The sequence below is a fragment of the Eleutherodactylus coqui genome, chromosome 3 (genome assembly GCF_035609145.1).
Source record: "Eleutherodactylus coqui strain aEleCoq1 chromosome 3, aEleCoq1.hap1, whole genome shotgun sequence".
Lineage (NCBI taxonomy): Eukaryota > Metazoa > Chordata > Amphibia > Anura > Eleutherodactylidae > Eleutherodactylus > Eleutherodactylus coqui.
In genome coordinates, this window is record NC_089839.1 from 116,855,670 (window position 1) to 116,867,700 (window position 12,031).

The 12,031-nt window shown below is 39.5% G+C and overlaps 1 protein-coding gene across 1 annotated transcript in view; it reads left to right on the plus strand.

Moving 5' to 3' along the window:
- MERTK (MER proto-oncogene, tyrosine kinase) overlaps nt 1-11,629 on the plus strand; it is a 151,171-nt gene extending 139,542 nt beyond the window's left edge. The window contains exons 16-19 of the mRNA XM_066595993.1: nt 805-914; nt 3,507-3,666; nt 6,318-6,454; nt 10,262-11,629. Of these exons, the coding sequence (XP_066452090.1) occupies nt 805-914; nt 3,507-3,666; nt 6,318-6,454; nt 10,262-10,748 (894 nt within the window). The 3' untranslated portion in view covers nt 10,749-11,629. The remainder of the gene's footprint in view (nt 1-804; nt 915-3,506; nt 3,667-6,317; nt 6,455-10,261) is intronic.
- Nucleotides 11,630-12,031: the final 402 nt, after the last annotated feature.

Genomic DNA, 12,031 nt, shown 5'->3' on the forward strand with positions numbered 1-12,031 from the left:
AGGCGACGGGGCGTATAAGACGACCCCCCAACTGTCACCTTATACGCCGGGAATACAGCGGAGCAAAGAATAAAAATCATTACTCACTTCTCCTGGTGTTCTGCGGCGCTGCTGCAGGCTGTCGTTCCCTCCTGGTCCCCGGCAGAGCATTTTTGCCTGAAATATGCCACGCATCTGCGGCTAAATCATACATTCTTGAGCATGATATCAGGCAGAGTTTTACATCCCGATATTGCGCTTATGTATCAATTATGCATATAATTGAGCACACTTAAGACTGACAGATGTCCTTATACCAATGATCAGTTGGCCTGTCATCTGACTCAGTGATGTGTAAAGCAAAGAAAAAACCTTTACCTTTTAAAGGATCCACCAATCTAGCACCGCCAGTATCTGCCTGTTTAGTCCCAGACACTCCTGCAGAAGTCACATGCTGTTTATCATTCACATGACTGCTGCAGCCAATCACTAGCCTCAGCAGTCACATGCCGTTAATAAACATCTGACTGCTGTGGCTAGTAATTGGCTGAAGTGATCTTATGAACGATGAAGAGCACATGACTGCAGCAGGAGCTTCTGGAACTGAACCGGTGGGCATTGGAGTGGCAGGACATTTAAAATATGTGTCTTGCTGTATTCTTTGTTTTACACACGTACTTAAAAAAAAAAATTCAGAAAACCCCTCGAAGGATGTTAGACATCATGTGAAATTACCTGATACAAAAAGTAATTACATGATTTCTAATGCTTTTCTTTAAACTATGGATTTACATACCCTAACAGATTACATTTTTTGCATTTCAGCACGTACCTCTGCAAACCCTCATTAAGTTTATGGTTGACATTGCTACTGGAATGGAGTACCTTAGCAGTAAAGGCTTTCTACATAGAGACTTGGCAGCACGGAACTGCATGTAAGTCTAATCCTTTGATTACATTCTCCTGTGTGTTTAATTCAAAATATTTTTATTAACTTTTTTCATAAGTAGGGTAGGGTGTAGATGCATGTTATACAGTGATAGATGTACAATAGGATACTAAATCTTTAACAATCATTTTCAAACTTTGTGGTACATATCTCTGGTTCTGAGGATTCAATTTTAGTTTATAACAGACGTTTGTAACATATGTTGCATCTTAGTAAAGGAAAAGTTTTTGGAAAAAGTTGGAGGAGGTGAGGGGGGAAAAAAGGAGGTGGGGGGTGGACTATAAGGGGGAAAATGGGGGTAGGATTGGGGAGGGAGGAAGAAAGGTATGAGGTCTTGTAACTAGACCTCTATAACAAATGTAAACTGAATAGCAAACTTTGTTGGCTTCAAGAGTAATTTAAGGTTAGTCTTTTAGAGTCTCTCTCCTCCTGCATGGCCCCAACAGGGCTCGGATAGCACCCAGGAGTTTTGTGTAGTGGCTGCACACATGGGGCTTCCCCCACACCTCTAGGATCACATCAATCACAAGACTATCAGGGGGTCCCCCCCATTCTTCTCCCTATATACAAAGATGTTAGATTAAAGGATTCATTAATAGGCTCCCTCACTCATTAAGGCAATATGTTAATAAAGCTTTCCCAGCTTTTGAAAAACCTCTGTACCCGGGTTTTGTTTTCTGATAAGTCCTCCACCCAGTCCATCTGCATGAGAAATGTGAGTTTTATCTAAAAAGAGTTTAAAGGGAGGTGGGTTCATGTCAATCCATGTCTGAAGGATCATTTTGACCCTGGCCATGGCTGCCATATGTAGACGTTTTTGATTTTCTGGTGTACATCTTTGTTCACCTTGGTCTTTGTAACCAAAAATCGCCCAGACGGGATTGAGGGGGCCAGCCGAGGTCAGATTCATAGTGGCAAACCTGTGTATGCTGTTCCAGAACTTCTGAATCACAGGGAATTCCCCAGACAATGGAGAAGACGTTCCCCCAACTCCCAACCTCAGGGACAACTATCATTTGGGTATATTCCCATTTTGAATCCTCTTTGAGGAGTGATATATACCCTATGATAGAGTTTTAGAGTCATTTCAACGTAGTGACTTGAGAGGAAACAGCGCCAACTGTACTTCAAGGCCTTCAATAGGTGTCAGATGGTTAACTCAGGAATATCCATGGTCCATTTCACGAGTATTGTTTGGGACATGGCATAGTCTATTGGAGTATGTAGATGTTGGTAGGCTCTGGTCGTATGACCTCGCATATTAGAGGAGTGTGGTTTAGTTTTGACCATTCATGTGGGGGCATGTTGGCCAGGATTCTGTCTATCTAACTTTTTGCTTGTAGATAGGGGGAAAAGGTTATGAGGGTTTATTTGTTTTGCAGCTCTGGGAGAGATAGCATCTCATGGGTGTTTTCATTTAGCAGACATTTAATATTAATTATTCCTCCCATCTGCCATTGATGGAATTCTCTGTGGGGCGTGCTGTGTTGAAAGTTTGGGTTTTTCAGCAATGCTAAGTATATTGAGAAATTGGAGTGCCACAAGGATGCTTTCCACAGTTCATGCCATGCCTTCCACATTGATATTAGTAAGGGATTGTCCCTGCATTCTTCCGGGATCATTGGGTATGGGAGATGTAAAAAATTGGGGATACTGATCCATGGAATTAGTTTTTGTTTGATATGAGTATCTACAAATACAGATGCTTGTTGCATCCAATCGGTTATTATTTTTGTTAGTACTTCTGTGTTGTATATCTGGACATTGGGAAGGTTTATCCCACTTTCGGGTTTCGGTTGTCCTAAAATGTTAAAGGGTATCCAATTTCTACCTCCCCTCCAGATAAATTTATGTATCAAACTATTTGTTCTTTTTTTTATCTGTGGGGGTAAGATAAATTGGAAGGCAGCGGGCTATATATAGGAGACAAGGGAATTCCACCATTTTGATCAGGTGGCACTTGCCTATGTAGGACAGTGGGAGCTGGCGCCACTTTACAGGGTTTGCTCCAATAATGTAATAACGGTTTGATGTTAACTGTGTATGGTTTGTGGTATGATTTAGGTATGTGTACGCCTAGGTACGTGATGTAACTTGTCTGCCACTGAAAAGGATATTGAGGGGTCCATCCTGGTTGTGATGGGCCATTTATCAAAAGGGCCTCTGTTTTCTCCAAGTTGAGGGTGTATCCCGATAAGGGTCCTAATTTTTGGAGGTGCTGGAGCACCAGCAGGAGAGTGGCAGTTGGGTTTTTGACAATCAAAAGGAGTCATACGCAAAAGCTGTCACTGAGATGTTGGCTTGATATATGTGGGTTGTTTGTTGTAAGGTTAACGGTTGGAAATGGTGTAGTAGGAAAACTAGCAAGAGGTTAAATCTCATGTATGTTTACTATAACGAGGAATAATTTGTAATCATGAAGCTCAAATGCATGAAATGGACACAAAATATTAGAAAGTTCCATTATGCACATAATTGACATAAACCAGAAAACACTAATAACAACCTTGCATTAAAACCATAAAATAACACTATCTGTATTAGGCTTTAAAATGTGTTATTTTTTCAATTCATTTAGGTTGAGAGATAACATGACTGTGTGTGTTGCTGATTTTGGCCTATCTAAAAAAATCTATAGTGGCGATTACTACCGTCAAGGACGTATTGCAAAGATGCCTGTGAAATGGATTGCAGTGGAAAGCCTTGCAGATCGCATCTACACTGTGAAAAGCGATGTGGTAAGATACTGAATGTACAATGTGTGCAGATTATCGTATAACACATACAAAACAACTTGCAATTGCTGACATTTCAAGCAAGTCTACTTGCTACAAACTACGGATTTTGCCAAATAGCTCTGTGGTTCCAGAAGTTGCTTTTAGTCTGCGAGACAGCAAAAAACTTTAACTAGTCTCACGTGAACAGATTTGAATTGCGGATTCCGCGATCGCCATCCCCATGTATAATACGCGTTAATACATGGACATTGAAATGCATTGACTTTCGTGTTTCACTCACATTTGCATTTAGGAATTGCTAATTTTGTGAGCGGAAGAAAAAATGCAGCATGCTCTATTTTACTGCAAATTCCGCGCACATGAGGTCCATTGATCTTTATGGATGCATTCGATCTGCAGTACACATGCAGGGAAATTGCGTATGGATGCGGATTTGTACCCAAGTTGCTAGGAGACAAGATAACAAATAGTATAAAGAAAGCAGGAATTTGTGGGCAGACAATGCAGGACAGAGTCTGGGGAGCAACACCCATCCAGCCTGCTGTCTGCAACCTCCACTTGTTTTTCTGGGCTCTTCCTCCACAAGAATAAGTGATTTCTACTACTTCAAAAAAAGTAGTATAAACCAGCTAAGCCAACAGAGCAGTATCCTGTTCTGAAGGTTCTCAGAACAGCTCTCAGCATGACAGCACAAGTGAATGCCACCCTGGCGGTTGCCTGACGGTGTTTCCAGGGGGTTTGGGAACTTTCTGATGTCCTTCCCTGTGTGCAGTTTTCTGCGTGGACATCTTTAAATGTACACCCAAGCGAAAAACCGCATGCATACGTGACTATATGCAATTAGTTTCCGCGATTATTCGCAGGTCTTTCACTGTGAATATCCAACCTATTTGTGTGAGCCTAGCCTATAAGTGTGTGAGTATAGTACAGACAAGTTGCTTAAAAGATAAGACCTCTGTCATTAAAGGTGAATATATACATTAATGGCCAAACCTGCCAATTTCAGTTGGATCCAGGAGAAAGGATAAAACATGACCATGGCATGATTCAACATGAAGGACCAAGACCAGGAGATGTAGTGATAGAAATTTATTTAGCAACATGTTTCCGTGCTGGAATGACATCTTCCTGCTGTCTGCAACCTCTGCTTGTTCTTCTGGGCTCTTCCTCCACAAGAATAAGTGTTTTGTTTTTATAAAGTGGCTTATACTACTTCCAAAAAAGTAGTATAAAACCAGCAAAGCGAAGAGAGCAGTATCCCATCCTGAAGGTTCTCAAAACATCTCTCACCACGGCAACACATTCCAGCACCGAAACGCATTTCTAAATAACTTTCTTCCACTACAACTCCTGGCTTTGGCCCTTCATGTTGAAGCGCGCCATGGTCCCAGTTTATACCTTTCTCTTTGTTCCTGTATCAACAGAGCCTTTGGACTTATTTCGTCCCAGGATGGCTTTTTCTGTGCAGACTTAATTGCTAGAAATTGCCCATTGGCTCTATTTTTAGTGCAGTATAGCCGCAATCTTTTCACACGCCTATACTGCGCTAAAACTATGATTAATCTATATATTAATGCTTGAATAACAAGTGTAAAACAGAAATCATCTTAATACTTTCACAATGTCTAATTGTAAACTCATAAATTGTGTCTATATTCAAAGTGAAATGTAATTTTTTGTTCAGTAGAGACTTCTTGGGTACACTATGTTACCATGCAATGCAATTAGTTTGAACTAAATGAGGTTGAGTTCCTTTACTAGGTACAGGGTGTATATGAGAGTGAAGCTGTGTCTGGTAGAATCTGAAGAAGCACATTCTTGTGATCAGTGGTGGTCCTAGAAGTCAGATCTGCACCTATCAAACGTTACTCGCCAATACTTATAATTATTGAACACATGAAATACATAGTAGCAAACAAAGTAAGGGCTTTTACCCACTAGCGGTTTTTTTTAACGCTGCGATATTGCTGCGTTTTTTTCAATGAGACTTTCTAATGTTAAAATCGCATTGCACAAACATCGCAAGTGTGTGCATTAGCGATTTTTGTGTAATGCAATTTTAACATTGGAAATTCCCATTGAAAAAAATGCAGCAATATCGCAGCGTAAAAAAAAAACGCTAGTGGGTAAAAGCCCCAAGTGTGGAAGAATTTGTCATATATGGTGCCTTTACTTGTGAGAGAAGGTCATAGTCACCTTCTTCTCCACAGCAAAACATCATTTGCATAGATGAATGATGTTTTGCTGTGAGAAGCTCTGAAATTGGGGCCAACCACATCCCACACTCATATTCTCCTTCACCTAGTAATCCAGAGAGTCTTTACAGGCTCCCTACTAGTGATATTTAAAGCGGAGCTCAAGTTTAGGAACCATTTTATTTATTATATAAGGGAACTGCATAACTAGCAACAATTTGGTAAACTATATTACAGTGAATGTTATTAAGTGGAGACAGAATTTTTTGTCTAGGTCTCTGTGTAGACCCAATTGTCTTCTTAAATAATCCCTTGTAACAAAACCTTATAATTTGGTACTCTCATTATCTTTGCTCTAAACACGAGTGGGATACTGGTATCTGACCTTTCAGTGTGAAAGGATTCATTCATTTCTTCTGAAAAGTTCACTCTGATCCTTCTGTTTGTTAACTACAGTGGGCGTTTGGTATCACAATGTGGGAAATAGCAACCAGAGGGATGACGCCGTATCCAGGGGTCCAGAACCATGAAATCTATGACTATTTATTTGAGGGACACAGACTGAAGCAACCAGCAGACTGTTTGGATGAACTGTGAGTAATGAGTTTTGCAAACAACAAGAAGTAATCACTGTCTGTGTGTATGTATAAGTTCATGTAGAGTATTGTGTATTAGCTTTTTCTAGTGTAGAAATAATGAAAAATATAACTCCAGAAAATAATAAAAATAAAAGCATTATGATACCACCTGCCAAAACATCATTGCTTCATTCATCCATGTTATAATTGCTTAGAAAAATTCCAAATGCTTTATGGTTAATTGTCCCTTAACCCCTTAAGAACATGGCCTATTTTGAACTTAAGGACGCAATGAATTTTGGCAGATTTTCATCTCCATTTTTCAAAAACCATAACTTTTTTATTTTTCCGTCGACGCAGCTGTATAAGGGCTTGTTTTTTTTGCATGGTGAACTGTAGTTTTTGATGGTGCCATTCTTGGGTACATAGACTGTATTATAAAACTTTAATTAATTTTTTTATGATAGCAGGGAGAGAAAACACATCAATTCTGCCATAGATTTTTTTCTTTTTTTACAGTGTCAAATCATGCAGCATAAATGACACAATACATTTTTTCTGTGAGTCGGTACGATTACCATGATACCAAAAAATCGCTGCATTCACAGTCCTATAACTTTTTTATTTTTCCATTGACGGATCTCTGTGAGGGCTTATTTTTTGCGAGACGAGCTGTAGTTTTTATTGATACCATTTTGGGGTACATATGGCTTTTTTGATTACTTTTATTGCGTTTTTTGGGAGTTAAAATGCTAAAAATCTTAGTGTACGTGTCATTACAGATATGACGATACCAAATTTAATTTATTTTATTTTTTAATGCTAATATGAGAAAGAGCACAAAAAAAGGTTTTTTTAAACTTTTTTTTTTACATTTCACTTTTTGTACATTATTTTTAGCTTTTATTTACACTATTTCTGTCCCTCTGGGGGAATTACATCATAGCACCGATGATCGCTGTGATAAGTCATTGCAGGACTTCTCTTCTGCAATGCCTTAACGCTTGCTATAACGATCATAGGCAGTGGTAATACAAGACTCCTCAAGGTGGCGTCTTGTTACCATGGCAACCAGCCGGGTTCTCTGCGATTATGTCGCGAGAGCCCGTTGACATTACAGACTCTGTGAAGCCTTTACATGCCACGATCTACATAGATCGCAGCAGGGAAGGGGTTAACAGCAGGAATCGCATCTCCGATGCACCCCCGCTGTTGCAGCAGGAGGCCAACCATCAGTGAAAGCCAGCTTCCGCTGCCGGATAGTGCGAGATCTCTTCTGATCTCGCACTATACACAGGACGTAAGGGTACTGTGACGAACCCTTACGTCCTGTGGAGGGAAGGGGTTAAAAATCAATTTTCAGGCACTTTAACAAATGGCAGGTACCATTATGTTCCACCAAGCCAACCACTATCCAAATAAACTAATAACACACAAACAGGTGTAGTATTCATGTATTTTATTGAGAACATTAAGTAAATATCCACAGTGCAGGAAAAAAAAGAGCCAGAGAGACGAAATGGAGAACATTCAGGACTATTGCTATACTTCCTAGAAGTGAGTGTTCTATCAACATCATTCGAAGAGCACAATGGGCAATCCTGAAAGTGGTAAAAAACCCTACAAGTATAACAACAAAAGTCTCTATGTGTCCACTATTAGAAAAAGACTGAACAAGAATGGTGACCGTAAAAAAATGACACAAAGGAAGCGGCTTCTGTCCAAATAAACATTGCAACATGTCTCAACTTTCCTTGAGATGAGCTGGATGCTCTGGGAAAATCATCCATGGACAGATAAAATTAAAAAAAAATGAACTTTTTAGTAATACTCAACACTATGGTTGGAGAGAAAAAAAAAACACTGCACACAAGCACCAAAACCTCATTCCAACTGTGAAGGATGGTGGAGGGGCATCAAAGTTTGGGGTTGCTTTGCTGCATCAGGGCCTGGCTGCCATACAATTATTGAAGAAACAACAAATTCTTAGGGTTATCAAAGCATTTTACAGGAGACTGTAAGAGCAACAGTCCATGACCTCACTTTGAAGAGACCTTGGGTGATGTAATAAAACTATTAATCCAAAGCACAGAAATAAATCAGCCAAAGAATGCTTTAAAACGAAATTTTGTACTTTGGAATGGCCAAGTTAGACCCGTGAAGATGCTGTGTCATGACCTTAAGGCCACTCTCACACATGAACACGCCAAAACGCTGCGATTTCAAATGCATTGCTCTGCCGTGATCTTACTTTTGCTTTTGACTGCAGCTCCCTGCAAGGTTTCCAATATTTTAATGGCAAGAACAATGCTGCATGGTGCACTATTCTTGTTGAGCCAAAGCCAGAATTCCCAGTCATTGTTACAAGGCTTATTAAAAAGTCTGATATGACTTGCAGGGATGCTGCCTTTCAATAGGTGGTGCTGTAGAGGTATTGTTCAATCTTCCTATTTGCATATTTCGCAGAAGAGCATGGATGGTTTTATAAGTCTCACACCTTGTAGGTGCTCTCCCTAAGGAGAAACGATACCCTACAATTTTTTTGTCATTTTCATTGCCTGCAGACACAGTGTGCAGATGTTCTCATCTTACATTTCATTTACGAAAATTAGAACAAAGCGTGCGCGCTACAATGGGGTTAGGACAAGAAGTGTATCTGAACTTACTTGGGAAGGAGGAGATCCCCCTTATAAAGGAAAAGGGTAAATCTTCCTGAAGTCCCAAAGTGGTTGCTGAGGAAAAAATCCACGTTCTCCAGGGATGAATGGTTTCTTTAGAAACTTTATTCCATGCACAATGGTTAAAGGTCACAGCATACAAGCAATGCAACGTGTTTCAGAGCAAACATCAGCTCCTTTTTCAAGCACAAGTCTAGAGAGTGGTACAAAGAATGGTAGTTATATGGAAGGGAAGGGGGGGAGAATGTGGGGAGAAGGAGTGGGGGAAAAAAGAGGGCAGGAGAAAGACAATATACATTTCCAAATTATAGAAACATCATAAATTTTAGAAAAAATAGTTACAAAAGAAACTTATAATAAAAAATTACATATTTTTATCAGAAAAATATATATATATGAAAATTAATGTGGTCATAAAAAAGGATCATAAAAAAGGACTACGGGATAAAACATACAAGTAAACAGAAACATATATCCTTAAAAAGTATATAATGGACCACATGATGTAATAGGAGAATGAATATAAAATTAATACATAATTGACAAAGGGTCCACGAGTTAGTAAAAATTCGTATAAGGGGACACATGAAAGTTAGGATCCTAAATATATAGTTAGTACATGATTTCTTCTAAAAAAAAGGTTTGTAAAAAAAATACATTTAGATATATAATTATATGGGCGAACAATACATGCAAGTTAAGATCCTACATATATAGTACATGATGTCATCTGGATATAAATGGGATCGTTCAACCACAATGAGAGATGCATAATCTAATTATGTACAGCAGTAGGTAAAAATGCTTATAAATCAATAAATAAAAATAAATAACTACATAGAATTTATTTATTTTCTATTCATTTATGTCATTTATCCAAGGCGCTGTCCGTTCCTCTTTTTACATTTCATTTATGAAATTAAGCAACATAGAAAAATCAGATTTAGGAAATCTGTTTACTGCCTTTTACATATCTAATTTGTGATATACAAGTAGTTATCAGACAGATATTGATGATTCGGGTTGTGTTAGTTTTCATTGATGTCTAAATGTATTGTCCAAAGTGAGGACATAATTTAATTTGACATAAATTAGTCCTTGTTAATTGTGCTGTATAAAAAGCTTCATCTTCCTCCTCCTACAGGTATGAATTGATGTACCTCTGCTGGAGAGCTGACCCAGCTGATCGACCTACATTCACAGAACTAAAAAATAACCTTGAGAAGTTTCTTCAAGAACTGCCTCCTGCAATGAACAAGGAAGATGTTATTTATATTAATACAAGCTTGCCTGAGGACAGTGATCTTCTCACACAAGATCCTGAGATAAGTGAGATATCCATGGACCTGGATTCCAAGTATGTACATATCACTCCTTCTAAGTCTGACACAACTTTGGTCACTGTGGAGGTCCACGACAATACATTTGACGAAGAAAGATATATTTTGGAGGGTGCATCTGAACGATTGGTTGGTGAATCGGAACAAGCTTGTGCTCCACTCCTGCATGCCAGTATGCCACGTACCAAAGTGCCATGGTTTGAAAGCAACACTCTTCTGGATGGAAATTCATTAACTGAAGAACTTCTATATGCTGATGACTCAGCAGAGGACTCCGAAATTGCAGTATAGAGGACCAAACCACTATCATCTGTGTTCTTCCAAGTTAAGCATTAATGAAGAAAGTTGTGTCTACTAACTTAACCAGGATTGCCTTTGTATTACATTAGTATTTGGCATTGAATTAATGTAAATACAATGCAGTATTTTGTACAGAGATATATAGTTGAATGATGTATATAAATAGATAAATATGTATATTTCTATTGATACAAGAAAATGGTGTAAATACTCAGCTTGTAAATAGAAGTTGAAGTGCTTCAAGACATCACTACTGGGATTCAGAATTGTGCCTTAGTTATCCCTAGTAGGGTTTGTGTTTGAGCAAACACATACTAAAAAACCTTTCTACCTCCCCTTTCTATATTAAAGAGGATTTTCTGAAAATTTTGGGATCAGTCCATGAGACAATACATGTGTGCATATCTCAAGTCCTGCAGTAAAGGGGTATCACTCCCTTCGTTCTGCTGATCAAGAGTGATCCTGGGGCATTGGATCCTACAGACCTCATATTGATGGCCTATCCTAAGGATAGGCCATCAATGTATAATTCTGGGAAATCCTTTAAGGCCTTAGTCAGACGGACGTTTTTTCGCGCGATTTGCGGATCACATGACTGATGCGCATCCGCAAATCGCGTGACCGGTGCCCGAAAATCTGCTCCTAGCCGCGTTTCATTAGAAACGGGCCGGAGCTGTCCAGCGCATTGCATTCAATGGAGCCGGCAATACAGCCGGCTCCATTGAAAGCAATGCGCTGCGGGCGAGTGTGGGATGAATTGCAGGGAAGGGCTTATATATTTAAGCCCTTCCCGACAATTCATCCAGCGCTGTCCGGCAGCCCATTGCTTTCAATGGAGCCGGCTGTATTGCCGGCTCCATTGAATTTAATGGGCAAACATCGTTCTTCTCTGCCACAGCTGTTACAGCTGTGGCAGAGAAGAATGATTTGTCTTCTATATGTTCTCAATGGGGTCGGCGCTGCTGCCGCCAGCCCCATTGAGCGCATATAGAGAAGAGAACAGGAATCGCAGATCGCAGATAGGTGCGATCTGCGATTTCTGTTCTATAATTTATCGGACGAGCGCATAAAAAGCGCTCATGTGTCCGATACCATTGCAAAGCAATGGTTTTAAAAAATCGCCGGACGCATGCGCATGCACAAATCGCACAAAAAAACGCCCGTCTGACTAAGGCCTAAATGTAGAGAGCCCTCCTTCTTGCTTTCCAGATGTTTACTTTAGTATTTGTAAGCCCCTTTAGATAAATTTTATATTCAATTATATTCTTTATTTT